At 42.9% G+C, this 17,849-nt stretch overlaps 1 protein-coding gene across 5 annotated transcripts in view; it reads right to left on the bottom strand.

Moving 5' to 3' along the window:
• SCHIP1 (schwannomin interacting protein 1) overlaps positions 1 to 17,849 on the bottom strand; it is a 179,151-nt gene that overhangs the window by 33,242 nt on the left and 128,060 nt on the right. For 4 of the 5 annotated variants that reach the window (XM_070792492.1, XM_070792485.1, XM_019960171.2 and 1 more), the window contains one exon: positions 687 to 805. In XM_070792492.1, coding sequence (XP_070648593.1) covers positions 687 to 805 — 119 coding nt within the window. Of the gene's footprint in view, positions 1 to 686; positions 806 to 16,672; positions 16,896 to 17,849 lie in introns of those variants that run through there. The other variant, XM_019960174.2, reaches the window with a different exon arrangement.

Here is a 17,849-nt window from a genome sequence, read left to right on the forward strand (position 1 = left end):
TGTAAGAAATACAGAATCTTAAGCAACCCCCAGACCTACTGAATCAGAATCAGCATTTTAACAAAATCCCCAAGTGACACAACTTGCACATTAAAGTTTGAGAAGCTCTGGTCTACAGTCCTATTTTCTAGGTAGAATTATAATTTTAACATATTTTCATTGGAATTAGAAGCTATGCAAATAATCAATGATACCCTGAAATCAAGATTAAAAAAAAAAGACAGGTTAAGCTTGCAGTAAATATTCAATGATCAAAGTGGGAATTGTATTTCTCAGTTACCAGTATTCATTGTTATCAAATGTATCAGAGGGGTGAGTCTGGATGTTTTGGGATTGCTTAATGGCAAATCTGGTGGTCTGCCACAATGTTCCAAATATCGTTTGGCTTGCTTAAGAGTGTAGCTTTATTTCCCCATCACAAAGTGAAATCAGTATTGTGTCTAAAAATGAAATATAGAAGTCTGACCCCAATGGCTGGGCAAATGGGCCCCAAATCCCCAAAACTAAAACCCAAAAGACCAACCTAACAAACAGGTGGGGAGGGATCTGTCTAGCACACAAATAAAGGTGGTAGTATTATGGGGGAAAAATACTCAAGGATTTAAAGGATATCTCATTAAACATACAGTCAGATGACAAAATCCATTAGGTATATATGAAAAAAGTCAACTCAAAACAACACTCACCGGGAGGAAAGGCTTGGCTTCCCGCTTTTGCTACAGCTGGTATAAATTCCTGGGCCATCATCAAAGAAGCTTCCCAGGGCCAACTTCTGTCGGATAGATTCCCTCTCATTTTTCTGTGCCTAAAATTTCAGGAAAATAAAACATGCCGATAAGCAGGCAGATACATCACAACCAGAGGCAATCTAACTTCTAGGTCTCTTAGAACTGTAATATTAGACAAAAATAAAATAAAACAGGCCACAGCACAAGAGCATTTGAATTAATAAGAGCTGAAATGCAACCCATCATTCCTGACTCCAAGTCTGTGAGTTAATTTCAGTTCTTCAGAGCCCATTATGATCACTAGTCTAGGAAATCACCCTCATGGTACTAAATGGTTGTCATCAGGATGGAACTACAGCTGACTCTTGAACAACATGGGTTTGAAAGAAGACTTTTTTCAATAGTAAATACTATAGTACATCCATGACTGGTTGAATCTGTGAACCACACACAGGCATGGCTGACTTTAAGTTACAGGCAGATTCTCTACTGTACTGAGGGTCGACACCCCTAACCCCTTGTTAAAGAGTCACCTGTAGATTATTTGGTGCTTTCATCTTTCTTCTTACCTGCTAGATATGACAAGAGTAAAAGAGTAAAGGCATGGAGGACAAGCACTTTGTCCTAAATCAAATCGCTTTTATCTTAAATGAGGGCTCATGTCTTTTGCCTTCTTTACATGGTCCCTTTCAGTCCACTTTCTCTTTGGCAAGAACATCAATTCATTCAACTGACAGGCACCAAGCCTCTATGAGAGGCAGAAGCCATACTGTGACGCTGGAAGCAGGGCTCAGGATGGATAGACAGAGCCTCTGCCCCCGCCCAGCTTACAGTCTTGATGGGGACATTTGTTTTTGTTCAATATCCTGATCTCACCGGGTTTAGAATGCGAGCAATCCTAACACAGTGCTTGGAATAGCTGGAGGATTCTCACTGGACCCATCTGTTGCATATTTTGAAGGGAAGTCAGGTCCATGTGCATAGGAACAGAATTTGGTAAACTACACTACTGGGATAATTTGGATATGTTTACAACACTTGGCTTCCCATAAAAGTCCCATAAAAACTCACCATGCTGAACTTCTAAACCCTTTAAACAACAGGAGAGGAGATTAGACATGATTTCCTTAGTTAAAAATAAACCCACAAAAAACAAATATAATGAGTTGGATATTCTGGGGTGAGAATGAGACTTAGGTTTTCTGTTTTTGTGGGGTGAGGGGTCTGTGAGAAGCACCATTTTAAGTTTTGAGCAGGGAGCTGAAGACGATGCTGACCAAATTATATTACACAACACAGCTCAGGTGATGGGGTGTGGTCACAGAATACCCCATCACCCTGATTCTCCCAGGAGGTGGTTTGGAGCCACATTTGCTGCCACCAGTACCCACAAGTTACAGCGGAAGCTCTGATCCACCATCTGAGCATCACTGTCACAGTAATGAAATGTACAACCTACCGTAAGGACAGGCTGAAAAAGGGCTTCATTTCATCCCCAAGTGAAGGGCAATATACTATAGGCTAAGGAGGCTGTCTAACATGGTAGTTACTAGTCACATGTAGCTATTTACATTCAAATTTAAAATTAATTCAAATAAAAAATTCAGTTTCTCCAGTCTTACTACTACATTTCAAGAGCTCCAGAGCCACAGGTGGCTCTAGCAGATACCATATTGGAAGCTCAGAATAAAATATCCAACAGCGCAGCCCCGCTAAGACAGCGTTAGCTTCAACAGTCTGCACCAGGATTTCCTGCAGAGACTTAAAAATGCACATTCCCATTGCTTCTGAGCCGTCTGGCTAAGATCAAGTGTAAAATACACACTCCTAGTCTCTAGCACCGGATATTTAGTTTCAATAGGCTTTCCTTTTAGTTCAAGGAAAGCTCTTTATTTTCCTTTTTCTAACATTTAAAAATTCTTGGACACTATAACCATTCTTTCAACTTTCATATTTAGCAATTATATTTAAATCTATCCATCTACTCAGGTATCTTCTTATTTTGTCACGTATCCATGGAACTGTGTCATACTAGCAGCTATAGAGTGTGTGTGTGTGTGTGTGTGTGTGTTACACAGCCACAAGGTAAAAGACTGCTTCTGTACAGTTACAGATGTGATGCTGATTTCATTTGATTACTGGGCTAGCATAGCACTGAGCCCTGAGAAGGTAACCACAAGGTTGTAAAGGGAAGTAAAGAATGCTCTTAATTTCACTAACCACTTGCAACTGTATTTTTGGAAACCTTAGTTAAAGCAACCCACCCTTCCAAATATGCAGGGCTGGTACTTACTGGTGATGGTCCTGCCAAAATAGAACCACACTTGACATCTTTACTTAAAACAAATTCATTTCAAAATCCCAAAATCTGCTCCGCAGATTTAACATAGTCAGAGAACTTATTTCTGAATCCATGTAACAGACAAGAGAGATTATTACTCAATGTCCTCTACAGTCAGAAAACTGTTGAGTGGAATGAAATATCCAAATATAAAATCAGTAGATCATAACATGAGTGTTAATGACCAATATTGTCCAACATTATCCTGGGGTCTGGAAGAGGTTTTCTTTAAAAAAAACACCTATCCCGGGTGTAAAGGTGTTAACATACCCTTAATTCCATGTCTGTCCTGATTTACTTGGTATGTTAAAGCGATAGATAGCAGCTGCGAAGTCACTTCAGTTGTGTTCAACTCTGTGCGACCCCATAGACAGCAGCCCATCAGGCTCCCCCATTCCTGGGATTCTTCAGGCAAGAACACAGGAGTGGGTTGCCATTTCCTTCTCCAATGCATGAAAGTGAAAAGTGAAAGTGAAGTCGTTCAGTCATGTCCGACTGTTAGCAGCCCCATGGACTGCAGCCTACCAGGCTCCTCCGCCCGCGGGATTTTCCAGGCAAGAGTACTGGAGTGGGCTGCCATTGCCTTCTCCTGATAGATAGTAGAGAAGGTCTTAAAAATATTCTTATTCATGTTAATTACAATTTTAATACCAGAATACTTAATAACAGTTTAAAGAGGTCTGTTTTATGAATGGATAAAGAACTTGTGGTACATTTATACAAAGAAATATTACTCAGCCACAAAAAGGAACAAATTTGAGTCAGTTGCAGTGAGGTGGATGAACCCAGAACCTCTTATACGGAGTGAAGTAAGTCAGAAAAACAAGTGTTGTATATTAATGCATATATATGGAATCTAGATAAATGTTACTGATAAACCTAGTAGAGAACACACTTGTGGACACAGTAGGGGAAGATGAGGGTGGGATGAATTGAGGAAGTAGCATTGATATATATATATATATGTATGTATGTATACACACACACACATATATACGATCATGTGTAAAGTAGTGGAAAGTTGCTAAATAACACAGGGAGCCCAGGCAGGCACTCTGTGATAACCTAGATGGGTGGCATGGGGGAGGGGAGGGAGGTTCAGGAGGGAAGGGATATATATATATATATATATACTGGAGGCTATATGTATATATAGACTGATTACATTGTTGTTGGAGAAGGCAATGGCAACCCACTCCAGTACTCTTGCCTGGAAAATCCCATGGACGGAGGAGCCTGGAAGGCGGCAGTCCACGGGGTCGCTGAGGACACAACTGAGCGACGTGACTTTCACTTTTCACTTTCATGCGTTGGAAAGGCAATGGCACCCCCCTCCAGTGTTCTTGCCTGGAGAATCCCAGGGACGGGGGAGCCTGGTGGCTGCCGTCTCTGGGGTCACACAGAGTCGGAAAGGAAATGGCAGCCCACTCCAGTGTTCTTGCCTGGAGAATCCCAGGGACGGGGGAGCCTGGTGGCTGCCGTCTCTGGGGTCACACAGAGTCGGAAAGGAAATGGCAGCCCACTCCAGTGTTCTTGCCTGGAGAATCCCAGGGACGGGGGAGCCTGGTGGCTGCCGTCTATGGGGTCGCACAGAGTCGGACACGACTGGAGCGACTTAGCAGCAGCAGCATGTTGTTGTAGGGCAGAAACCAACACAAAACGTAAAGCAACTTTTCACCAATTAAAAAAACAAATAAAATTTAAGAACATAAAGAGGACTATTTTGTAAAACACAAATGTCCCCCCCTTATCCTCTTCTCTCTCTGGATCAAGAAAAGTACAGGGGCTTCCCTGGTGGCTCAGTGGCAAAGAATCCACCTGCCAACGAAGGACACAGGTTTGATCCCCGATCTAGGAAGACCCCACATGCCACAGGGCAACTAAGCCCAAGCAACATGACGACTGAGCCTGTGCCCTAGAGCTCTGGAAAGGCAGCTACTGAAGCCTGTGTGACCTAGAGCCTGTGCTCTGCAACAGAAGAAGCAACCGTAATGAGAAGCCTGGGCACCGAAATGAGGAGTAGCCCCACACTTGCCACAACTAGAGAAAAGCCCATGAAGCAATGAAGACCCAAAACAGCCACAAAGAAACAAATAAAATAACAAATTAAAAAAGAAAAGTATGAGGAATATAAAAGTCACCATAATCCCACCACTGAGACACAGATCGCTGCTAACATTCTGGTATAGTTCCTTTTAGTTTTTTTCTAATCTTATGTGTGTATTTTTCCCTTTTTTCTAAAATTGAGATCACATTGTTTATTATACTTTGAGAACTGCCCTCATTCATTCAAAATCCTTTAAAGATACCATTGTAAATGGCTGCATGCCATTCTATCCTCTGGAGTTATCTTCTATTGTTACCCATTTGGGTTGTATCCAATTAAAAATGACATAGAAGTTAGCATTTTTATATCAGTCCTTGCCCACATGTCTGATTATTTCCTCAGGATAAGTTCCTGGAAGTGGAATTACCAGATCAGCTGAGTGTGAACATTTGTTGAGGCACTTGACACATTTTGTCACATTGCTCGAGAGGAAATCTGTTCCAATTTACATGCCACCAGCAACGTGAAAGGGTGCAGCTTTCACTATATCCTGGCTAACACTGAGTATTTTCACTTAAAAAAAATGCTATTGTTTTTAATTCGATGGGGAAAAAAAGGTCTATCCTTTTTAATTTCTTTGATTACCAGTGAGATGAAATATTTACATTTTTTCAGTTAACATACTAGCTTTTCTGGAAACTACTTACTATGAGCTTTGCTTATTTTTCTATATAGGTCTGAGAGTTCTGAAAATTTTATAGAAAGCATATGATTCATCTTTTTGAGTTTGGAACCTAAGTGTTACATAGTTCAGTCAATAGTGCAGTCCATCTGAAGTATCCGCTGGCTCTGTGCTTGGAAAACCCTTCCCAGTCCAGAAGTAAGGGCTCCCACTTGATGTTGGAGGATTCATTGAGAAAACTTATGTAAATTGCTTAGTAGTAGTACCTGCCCTATGGTAATGTAAATCTGCAATAAATAGTAGCTGTTATGATTAATCCTCCAACCATTCTTGCTCTGAAGATGAGGAAACAGAGGCTGCAGGAGGGATACCCTACTATTAGACAGAAGAGCAAGGATTCAAGTCCATCTTTCTGGGGCCACATCTCCCAGCTCCTCTTCCACATGGAAAGAGTCCAGGCGGACACCATGCTGGAGATAGATATGTATCAACTTCTTTCCTGAAATGGATGTGACGCTTTCTTAAAAAAGGAGAACACACCTGACTTTAAAACATATACTCTGCATGGCTAATCATAACCACAAACATTTACAACACAAATATCTTCTCATTAGAGCCACTCTCTTGCCATCACTGCTCAATCTTCTTTCTGGAACAAATGTGATTCCTAACATTTCAAATTACTATATTCAACTGACTAGTAAAACAGTTTTTCTCTGAAACTTCAACAATTGGAACCCAATTTCCTTCCAGTTGCCCACATGTATAAAGTAGGAGTGTGTGTGTGTGTGTGTGTGTGTGTGTGAAATGGAATATTCCTTGCCATATCAGTAAACAAAGGATACCATAGTCCTTAGCAATTGCGGCCCTCTAACTTGAGTTGGGGAGCCTTGAGGAAACTCAGGAAGGAAAGAATATTTGTCATCTAGCAGCTATCAGACTGCAGCCACTCCATACGCTGAGCCCTAAAGAAACTCGGGAAGTGAAAACACAGGATATTGGCCCCAGATAGCTGAGGTGCATACCAAAGGAATGATTTGAGTGAGCCTAGACTCTAGCATCTTCCCATACATAGAAAAGTGCTAAATTCCTTAATTTGGGATATCTGGTTTTCTTTAATCAACAGTTATCTTTTGCTGTTCAGATCATCTGCCCTTTATTGCAAAACTTTTCTTTGTAATTGAAGGATAATTGCTTTACAGTATTGCATTGGTTTCTACCAAACATCAACATGAATCAGCTGCAGGTTTACCCATTTCCCCTCCTACTTGAACATCCCTCCCGCCTCTCTCCCTATCCCACCCCTCTAGGTTGTTACTGAGCCCCAGTTTCAGATCCCTAAGTCATACAGCAAACTCCCATTGGCTATCTATTTCACACAGGGAACTGAACTTCCCCGCAATGCCTCCTTGGAGCAGTTCTCTCAGGGTTACTTGAGATGCTGACTACTGGGCTTGAAGTCCTAAAAATTCTCACCAAATAAAACATAACTCTCAACTTCGAGGTTGAAAGTATTTTTCAAGTCTACATTTGTGTGCACGTATAGTTTTGAGGTTCTTTTGTCCTCTAAGGAATTATACCTGCAGGGCAGTTATGTCCTCTAAGCCACCAAAGCCCAAAGATGCCTCAGGGTGAAGAACAGCGGACACAAACTACACTCTGCGACTGTGTTTATGGCAAGTTGAGTCACGTCCACTCCTAAAACAGCCTTGGGAAACACTGTCGTAAAACCAAAGTGAAACATCTAAAATCGATGTTGCTAGCAAAATGCAAGAGGGCACCTGAGGAGCAGCGGCTCATCACTATGAGACAGAATGGCTCTCACGACCCTCATCAAGAGTGAAAATGCTCTCACAGATTCACCATTGTCCAGTCACAGGCAGTTTTTGTCCTCGCCTGTCACCGAATTTCCCCCTGCCACCCTCTGAGCCTGGGCAGATAAGGCTCACAATGGCTTTTGAGGGCATCACGTGAGCAGAGATCTCAGAACATGGACCACTGAGCCCTTGGACACTCCAAACGCCGGGGCTCAGCCTTTCCCATTGTGTTCTAATTCCCCAAACTCGACAAGAATCAAGACGGGTGTTTGGTAAAAGCAGTGCTCAGTCATGTCCTACTCTTTTGCGACCCCATGGACTGCAGCCTGCCGGTATCCTCTGTCCATGGAATTAATTTTCCCAGGCAAGAATACTGGAGTGGGTTGCCATTTCCTCCTTCAAGGGATCTTCCCAACCCAGGGATTGAACTTGTGTCTCCCTGCACTGGCAGGCAGATTCTTTCCATCTCCAAATCTGGTCCATCCCAAGTTCTTTTCATATTTTCCTTGGGATGTGGCTGTACCCAGTCCTTACATACCTGTTACCCACACCCCTCCTCTGGTCCTGTCTTCGCCTCCTCAGTTCTGTTCCCCTTGCTAGCAGCATCTGGTTGCTGATGCAGGAGCCACCCAGTCTTCCACATGCTGATCTTATAAATTTATAAGCAGAAAATTGTGTATTTTGCACATTTCTAAACTTTATTTGACAAACTGTATTTTTGTGAGGGCAGCTGCAGGCCCACCAGCGTTCTCAGAAACACACAACATCCTGTGCCTAAACCTATAGCCAGCTGGCGCTCAGGACACTGCCAGCGGCTGCTTCCTTCTGACCCCTCCACAGATGCTGGTCCCATGTAGCCGGAAAGCGCCTGACCCAGAGGAAGGGGTTCCTTAAATTCCCTAAAGCAGGAAGACACGTAAGGAAGCTTGGCTTAGAGAATCAGGGAGAACAGTTGATGCAAACGATTCAGCGGTGCTTTGGGAACAAAGGCAGACGTGAGCTTAGGCGCAGTGACAACCTGAGGGTGGATGGAATTCAGTTATGGGGAAAGAAGTAGGGGAAAGGAAAGCATTTCTCCCTGGTTTCTTGTTTTCCATCTCTTCCCTGGGTTGATCTTCCCCTCCTCCCCAGCTCCATGGTTTCCTACTTCTACCTGTTCACTATGGGAACAGAAATGGCCTGTTATTATTGGATGTGCTTATTTTACCATGCTGTCTCAGTACAATTCACTGTAAATCCTGTAAGATACCACTTCCAGCAGCCTCCTTCCTGCCTTGCTAAGGTTGTTAACTCTGTCAGGGCTTCTTATACCCCAGGGTGCATACCAATCACCTGGGGATATACATTCTGATTTAGGGCCGGAGAGCTTGCATTTCTTTCTTTTTCTTTTTTTAAAATTGGGGTATAGTTGCTTTGGGCTTACCAGGTGGCACTAGTGGTAAAGAACCCGCCTGCCAGTGCAGGAGATGTAAAAGATGCGGGTTCGATCCCTGGGTTGGGGAGATCCCCTGGAGGAGGAAGTGGTAATCCACTCCAGTATTCTTCCCTGGAGAATCCCATGGACAGAGGAGCCTGGTGGGCAATAATCCATAGGGTTGCAAAGAGTCAGACACAATTGAAGCGACTTAGCCCACACGCAAAGCTGCTTTACAATGTTGTGTTAGTTTCTGCTGTACAATGAAGTGAATTGGCTATATGTATAAATATATCCCCTCCCACCCCACTCCTTCCATCCCACCCCTCTAGGTCACAGAGGTGAGATCCCTGTGTATGTAGCTACTTCCTACCAGCTATCTCTTGTGCACATGATAGTGTGTATATATATATATCAACCTCATTCTTGAGACCTTGTATATCTAACATGCTCCAGGAGTTGCGAGGAGTTAGTAGGCTCACAGAAGGTCCTCTCTCCCTCTCTAAGCTCAAGAAGCCTCCAGGCATGAATGTTCTTTCTCCATCTTTCACCTAGGCGTCCCACATAAGTCTCAGGAAATGTCTGTTAAAGTGATGACATAAACATTTTCCACCAATGGAGAAAAGGAAAGCAATGTGCCATTGAGAATAAACCTCCTGAGGTCTGGCAGCTGCCTTATTCCAGGAGCTGATGAACACCCTGGTCCCCCAAGGCCCAGGAAGAAACTTGGGCTGTAGGGACCTTGCTGTGAAGCCAGCATGCCAAATGGAGAATGGCACAGGTGTATACCCGCACAACGTGGTCGTCTCTCTCTGTTCACAAGTTTCTTTAAATCAGTAGTGCTCAAATTTGATTATGCATGAGAATCACCCGGAGGGTTTGCGAAACCATACACTATTTCTCTGATTCAGAAGGTCTGGGGTGAGGCTGAGAAAGTGCATTTCTAACAAGTTCCCTGATGCTGCTGGCTCAAACACCTTGAGAACCATGGTTTTAAATACCTGAACTGATCAAGGAACTACACAGGGCACAAAGCTGGTACTCTTCAACGGAGCACAGCTGTGTTGCCTATGGACTGTCCAGATTCCGGATCCAGGTGCACTGCATTGGTAGCTGTCTGCTCTCTGCAGACAGGCCTTGACAGGATGCCTGTTTTGAAGCGATTAATGTGCCTGTTGCTTCAGTGCAATCTATTGCCTAGTGATATCTGGCATCATTGCTATTAGCAGCATCTACCGGGGAATGCAACTGGGATTCTGGAGCTCCCTGCAGAAAAGAACTCTTCCTTTAGGAGAATAATAGTGACTCTTATTTCTCTCCTTAAGAAAGGAACTTTTACTCTAAATTTACAGGCAGCATTCAAGTGCGAAGGAGTCTGAGACTTTTAAACATTAGGAACCAAAAGGACACACTATTTGTTAATTTGGAAAATTTTCTTTTAAACAAAAAATAAAAACAAAACCCCCCAAATATTGATAGTATTTTCTAATTATTTTCTCATTGAAACAACTTCAGGTTTGTCACAAGATCAAAATATAAACACAGCATTCTGTAAGAATACAGATTGCATGCTTTTGAATGGCAAGGGCAGAAATACTTGCTCTGGGCAGGTTATTTCAAGTTCTTGCATCTGATTTCATCCGCTGGGAAGGCCTTTACGATTCTTAGTGGAAATGTAAGTTAAATAATTAAGTATCTTCCCATTGTATCACTGAAATGGATATTAAATCTGGGTGCTTTTTTTCAGTTTGTCTTTCTGACATTTTCTATTTCAGACACTTACACTAAACAATCCAGAAGAGTTTCCTGAAGTGCTGTTGAAATCTCTTATCTTTGTATCCCTACACTGATCTGCCTAAACAAGTCCTCTGGACTAGATGTCAGGCCGGGCTGTTGGGCAATGTTGAGACCTGGGTTTGGCTTGCTCAAAATCAGTACTCAGGAGAGAGCTGCCCTTGGATCAAGTCCAGGACGGGTATCCAAGCAGGGCCCAGGAGCCTCCCAACACCTATTTTACTTAAAAATTTGCCAATAGCAAAAGTGTTGGGATACCAGTCCAGAGGATGGAGATTTTTTTCTTTTTTTCACTCTTGGTTAATCCTGAGGGTGGTTTGGCCTATTTACTGCATTCCTTTTCCTCCAGCTATTGGGAGAGGGTATCAACGAAAGGAGGCAGACAGAAATGCTGGGTGCACCTTGAGCTCTCTCCTTTTCTCAAATGACTGCCTTCAGAGACTACTTTTAACAGGACAGTGTTATCTGGGACTCTATTTTTAACAGGCACCATCTTACAAGTCTGTAAAACCATCTCGGTCATTCGGTGTCACCGTCAGAACACAACAGTTCAAAACACCACTGCAAGGTGATGAAACGGCCAAACTACAATCAGCCACAGGAAGCTGTGTCCCCTACCTCCCGTGTCAGGGTGGGCTGCCCACGTGGGGGAGTTGAACACATGTGTGTGACCAGGAAGGAGTGCAGGAGCCCGGAGCAGGGCAGTCAGAGCCAGGAAGACCCAAGTTAACCTCTCCACTGTGACACTTAATAGTGCAAGTTATGAAAACACTTTAAGCCCCAGTTTCTTTTTCTGAAAAAAAGGGATAAAGATACCTTATTTTTTAGGTTGTATTAAGGATGAAATAAAATACTATATAGAAAGTACTTGACCCAGTGTCTGACCCAGAGAGAAACTCATTAAATGGTCCAGTTGTTAATATTAAAAGGAGGGGTGGGGTAAGTTGCTGAGAAGAGTGGAGAAAGGGATGAGAGAGATTCAGAAATGTCCAGAACAGACAGATCCATAAAGACAGAAAATGGATTAATGATTGGGGGGGGGGGGTAGGAATTAGGAGTAATTACTAATGGGGACAGGCTTCTTTAAGGAGGGGAGCTGACGAAAACATTCTGAATTAGAAAGCAGTGGTTTGTAGAACCCTATGAATATAACGAAAACCATCAAAGTATACACTTGGAAATGTGAATCTTAAGGTATGTGAATTGTATCTCAGTTAATAAATAAACCTCACTCTCCCTCCCACAAACTGTGAGTCTTTTTTAAACTGAGACAAAATCCACATATCATATATCCGAAAAATCTATGGGTTCTGAAAGAACTCATTCCCTGACCACGCTGGCTCACCGAGGTGCACCAACCAGGTGATAAGATGCAAAGAAGCCTGAACGAGGAGCCAAGAGGCTTCATATTTACAAGACCTAAAACCAATCCGGCCAATTTCTCCCTTGAAAGAAAAGGAGACTCTGGCCCAGAGAGTGGAAGAGACTGTCCCTGGGGGGCTGAGGTGGGGCTGTCCAGGGTTGAGTAACTTAACGGAGTTCCTCAAGCGCATTCAGCCTCACAGATAGGAAGACGTGAGGGTGCACAGAGGTCGACGGCTGCTTTTCCTCAGTAATTGCGTGGGGCGGGCAGAGCTCTCGTCTGGAATGGCAGCTGGCATTCTGTGCTCCTGTTTATTGCAGTTTATCTCAAGCAGTCATTTCCATTCACCTTTTTAAAAAAACATGAGGCGCAGCTGGGGCTTCACTTTAAATATTGTTCCTTCCAGCCTTTTAATTTTTTCACGGGCTCCTCCCTAATCTTTCACCATAATTGGATGCACCACACTGGAGACGGCACCCCGGAGAAACAAAGCCTGGCGAGCCGGCTTGCCCATCCTCCAACCACACACGGCTGCGGCTGCGGCTCCTTCTGCCAGGAGTAGCCTGGGGACAGAAAGCCAGGCCGGCTTCCCTGTGTTTGCTCTGCTCTGGCACGAAGTGGGAGCCAGTCCTCTGCTGTATTTCATGTTAAATTTTCTTGATTTCCCCACCCCTCCCCTCCACTGGTACAGTTTGGATCCATCCCTCGCCCTGAGATGGCATGGGCTGTGCCTTTTCTAGGTCCACATCGGCCATCTGAACATCCCTCCAGGTGGCATCAATTTCAGGGCAGCCTATGTGTGTGTGTACCTCCCCATGTGGACTGTAAGCTCCCTGAGGGAAAGCCCAACCTCCCTTTTGTGATCCTGACCCCGAGCACAAAGCCAGGGACCCAGGAGGGCTCTTGGTGAGTGATAGCTGAAGGAATCAGGACACTGACCTGTGTGCCTTTGTGTCTTGAAGACAATGGGCTGTGTGACCAAAGGGCCAGAGGCTGCTCAGAGCAAGGCGGGGCCATAATGCACTGAACGTTCACACCTCGGATTCTGCCAAGGTGCACGCTTTCCTTTCTAGATATTCAGCTACGTTTTCCATTGAGTACAGTCTTACTACTGCTCCTGAAAAAACCAGAGGTCCTAAATGAAACATCTTTCTTACCAACAGGACCTTCCCCAAGGAAACGAAACAGATGCGTACTCTTTTCCTTCCTCTGCCTGGGTGGAAACTAATTTCAGTCACTGTAAAATGACCTTTCCCCTGAAGGCTGTTTGCCTGACTTTAAAACAAACTTGTAAAATAATCCCTATACACAGGGCGGTATTTATTAGTGCAAGTGGTATAGGAAATTCTATTGTACCCAGGCAGGGATATACCAATTTTCAAATTGTTTTGGACAACTGACCTCAGAATATAAGGAGGTGAAAGAAGAAATTACTAAAACTTTTGCTTTTGGTTATATTTTAAACATCTTAGTTTTGAAAATACCTATTTGTGTACAGTCAGTCCTCCACATCTACAGATTCTGCATCTGTGGATTCAACCAACCACAGATCAAAAATATTTGGAAAAATACTTCCAGAAAGTTCCAAAAAGCAAAATGTGAATTTGCCATGCATCCAGCAGCTATTTGTATAACATTTACATTGTATTTACAATTATTTACATAGCATTTACACTGTATTAAGTAGTAGTAAGCAGGCTTCCTTGATGGCTCAGTAGGTAAAGAATCTGCCTGCAAAGCAGAAGACACAGGAGACGTGGGTTCAATCTCTGGGTCAGGAAGATCCCTTGAAGGAGGAAATGCCAACTTGCTCTAGTATTCCTGCCTGGGAAATCCCATGGATAGAGCTGTCTGGTGTGCTACAGTCCATGGGGTCACAGAATCAGACATGACTGAGCATTCAGAGGTTAGAGAGAGGTGCTATAAGTAATCTGAAGATTATTTAAAGTATATAGGAGGATGTGTGTGTTATATGCAAATACCATGTCGTGCTTGACCATCCTGGGATTTTAGAATTTGTGGGGATTTTAGAATCTGTGGCGATCCTGAAACCAATCCCCTGTGGATACCAAAGGACTAGTGTATAAATTTCATACACACAAGATGGATTTTTACAGCGGTATATGTGTAGTTATGGGGCTTCCCAGGTGGCGCTAGTGGTAAAGACTCTGCCTGCCAATGCAGAAGACAGAAGAGACTCAAGTTCAATCCCTGGGTCAGGAAGATCCCCTAGAGGAGGGTGTGGCAACCCACTCCAGTATTCTTAGAGCTTGGAGAATCCCATGGACAGAGGAGTCTGGAGGGCTATGTTCATAGGGTCTCAAAGAGTTGGACACAACTGAAGTGACCTAGCATGCATGTGTAATTATGAGTGGGATACGTGTATGTTAATGGCTTAGGTTCAAAAACATTTTACTGATAAATATGAGATCAAAAAAGCCTGCAGACCACTGCTTTATGGCATCTAAGTATCTAAGTTTTCTACTTAGTAAACCAAACAGCAAAAAAAAAAAGAAAGAAAGAAAAAAAAATACGTTAGAGGGAAAAAAACTTAGAAAAGGAAGGTTCTAATTAGGAAAAGTGATTTTTATTTTAGGTAACTTCTTTCTTATCTTTTGTGTTTTAAAGAAGGCCTGTATCACCTGGCTTCACTAGACATTCTTAATGAAATGGTTAATAGTTTTTTTTTTTTAAAGCATAATGAAGCCTTCATAGTTCCATGATATGTATACAATTTGAAAGCACTTTGCCTGAGAAAGGTAGATAAAGCTAAAATGACTAGAGAACGACTCTCAGATTTAGGGTCCAGAATGACACATACAGATCTCTGTGTTTCATCTCTAGATGAAACACATCTAGAAGTTTCATCTAGTAGTCTTCTATACCAACCTCTCAGATACAATTTCTCCTAAAGTCACACAGTGGCGTGCTACTGCCTTGGTGAGATAAAGGGTGATACAATGCAACTCTGTTTTGTTATTGTTGAGGTGTTAAAGCTACTTGAGCAATTCATGTTTGACACTTTAGTCAGCATTGTTATCACGCAGCCCGCAGATCATGGTTCAGTCATTCCTGGCATCTGGGCTCTCTCTGTTTCTAAGCAGATAAAACTACAGTAGTCATTACTTTATTGTTACTGCATTAGCAAATGGTACGTCTTTCATTTCTCCTAAGTGAAAACTGACCTACACTTTCCTTTTTGAGAAACGCTGTGACAAAGAAAATGTGACCAGTCCTTTGGCACTGAATGTAGAGGCAACGTGAGACCTGAGCACTTGTTCTACCGGGTTGGGTAAGTGACTCTGACTTCTGAGCATCCCAAGTATCTTTTGCACACCCACTTCTGGCAGGAGGGGACATCAGAGAAGTGTCAGGGTTTCAGGACTCTGAGCATTTATCCCCTCGGGCGCTCATTTCCTTTTGGGGATCACAAAGGACAAAACCCACACAGAGCAACACTGTATGTCATTTAAACCTCTTTTACAAATTTAAGTTTCAGTTTCTGAGAAAGAAAAGAAACTATTTGAACTGCCCTAAGAAATAAAGGATATACTTAAACAGCCCCCATACTCATACACAATTATGCATATAAGATCTAAACTGCCATATTTTACATTATTATATATAAAGATCTATTAAGACAGATCTTCTATCTCAATCTAGGGGGAAAAAAAGTGACATATTTGATCAAATTAAAAATTTAGGAGCAAGTTCTACTGTTTTAGGTCATCTGCTTCTGAGGGAAAGAGGTCTTTCTTTCCAGGTCCTGATTTTTCATACTGTGCTGTGTCGTGACCTACACTTGACTTACAGGAAATAATAAGGGGGAAGGACATAGTGTTTAGCCTTCTGTGGACAGACAAGTATACACTGGTAGTTTAATTTCATGACCTCACCCATGTAACTAAAGCTATTTTTACTTGGGGTTGTTATTATGAAATGATTATCATATAAAACATACTAAAAATATATTTACTGACTTGCAAAAGAAAATGCAAGCAAAGAATTAGCAGATACTGTACCAGTTTTTTTTTAAACCCCCATACTTCTCTTAGTAAAACTTCATAGTTTTCGTTGTTTAAAAAGATCAAACTGAAAAAAAAGGTCAAACTTAGAAAGATGGATTAAACATGCTAGTGGTTATTTCTTGCAGGTGAACTGTCAACATGTCAATAATTTAAAAATTTATTCCTTTCATAAAAAGCCTAACTAGAAACTAAAAGCACAAGAGAAGTTTTCTTCAACTTCAGGAGAACAACATGTGCATTCTAGTTACTGCTACAATACATTAATGAATACAAGCTGAAAAAAGCAGAAGGAAGTACTCTCCCAACTTAATGCGTTCGATTCTGTGCATTGAGCTTTCCTGAATATATTATGGCAATGGCCACTGAGTGTGGAATCTGGCCACTCCTCTAGGGTTATCTTTCTCCCAGTTAGAAAAATGGTCCGATTGTTTACAAACAAAAGAGCTCTCCCCCCTTACCTTTTTATAATTCCCCTCCATATCCAATAGGGATTCTTGACTGATGATGTCATCCATTCCATCACTGTCCAAATTCATCCTTTTAACTCTTTACAATTTCACTTAAGAAATAAGATCCCATGAATCCTGATAGGCTGATGTGCTGTTGCCCAGGACCCTGGTTCCCGCTCATGCTGACATGGAGAGCCAGCTAAGAGTCTGTGTCCGGCTGTGTGTGACCTTGCCCCCTTCTGTCCCAAAGACACCGCCCCACCCGGCCCCCCCGGTCTGTTCCACGCTCCGGCACAGGGGCAGCTGCTGTTCTCTAAGGCTTACTCTGCCCTGACACTTGGCTGGTTAAGAGTCCAGCCTTTCCACATCTGCTGTCACCTTCTTCCCCTGGACGATCCTGCCTGGATGCCTCTCCCCAGCACCTTCTCTACCCCCAATCCAGGAAAAGCCAATTTAACCCCTGAACTTCCCGCTTCAGGGCTGAGTGTGGATAAGAGTTCTGGAGGAAGCCAGCAATCTTATTCTGAACTAGGGATAGAGTGTACGGGATAAAAATAGATGCAAAGCCCTGCCTCACAGACTTCACTGGCGAGTTAAAAGCTGGGTATTGCATGACAAAACCAAACAGTATAATTTAAAAGTTAACCTGTGAGACAGATGTTTGCCTTTTCCCCCTTGCCTTTTTCCTATAACCAATCATTTCTTCAAATCAAATGTGAAAGTCTCATCTTCAGGGAGAAACCCCAGCACAAGAATGAAATTCTTCTCCAACACAGAGAGGGACCCCTCTGCCCCCGGAATCGTTGCTTTGTTCTAGTAATACAGGCAGGAGAAAAAGATCCATCAACTTTTTTCTAAGAGCCGGTGGCGGGTTTTCACAAAAGAGGACGTTCCTTGCTGCTGCTCTTTTTACCCTTTTCCCATGGCTTTTGGCTTTGTTTACTGGCTTTACGTACAGAGAAGGAAAAGGCCCACAGCTGCAGGATGTTTTGATGCAAGAAGCAGACTAACAAGTGCGCACACAAACACACGCTCCTTGTTATCAAGTTACTACGGCCATAAACTAAAATATATACGCGGTATTTTTTTTGAAAGTTACTGTGTGCAAGAGAAACAGGTCAAAGAAGAATTCAAGGGCCAAGGCTCCATTTAGCAGCATAATCTTACAGTCTGACAGGCTTAGACA

This window comes from Bos indicus, chromosome 1, assembly GCF_029378745.1.
Source record: "Bos indicus isolate NIAB-ARS_2022 breed Sahiwal x Tharparkar chromosome 1, NIAB-ARS_B.indTharparkar_mat_pri_1.0, whole genome shotgun sequence".
NCBI lineage: Eukaryota > Metazoa > Chordata > Mammalia > Artiodactyla > Bovidae > Bos > Bos indicus.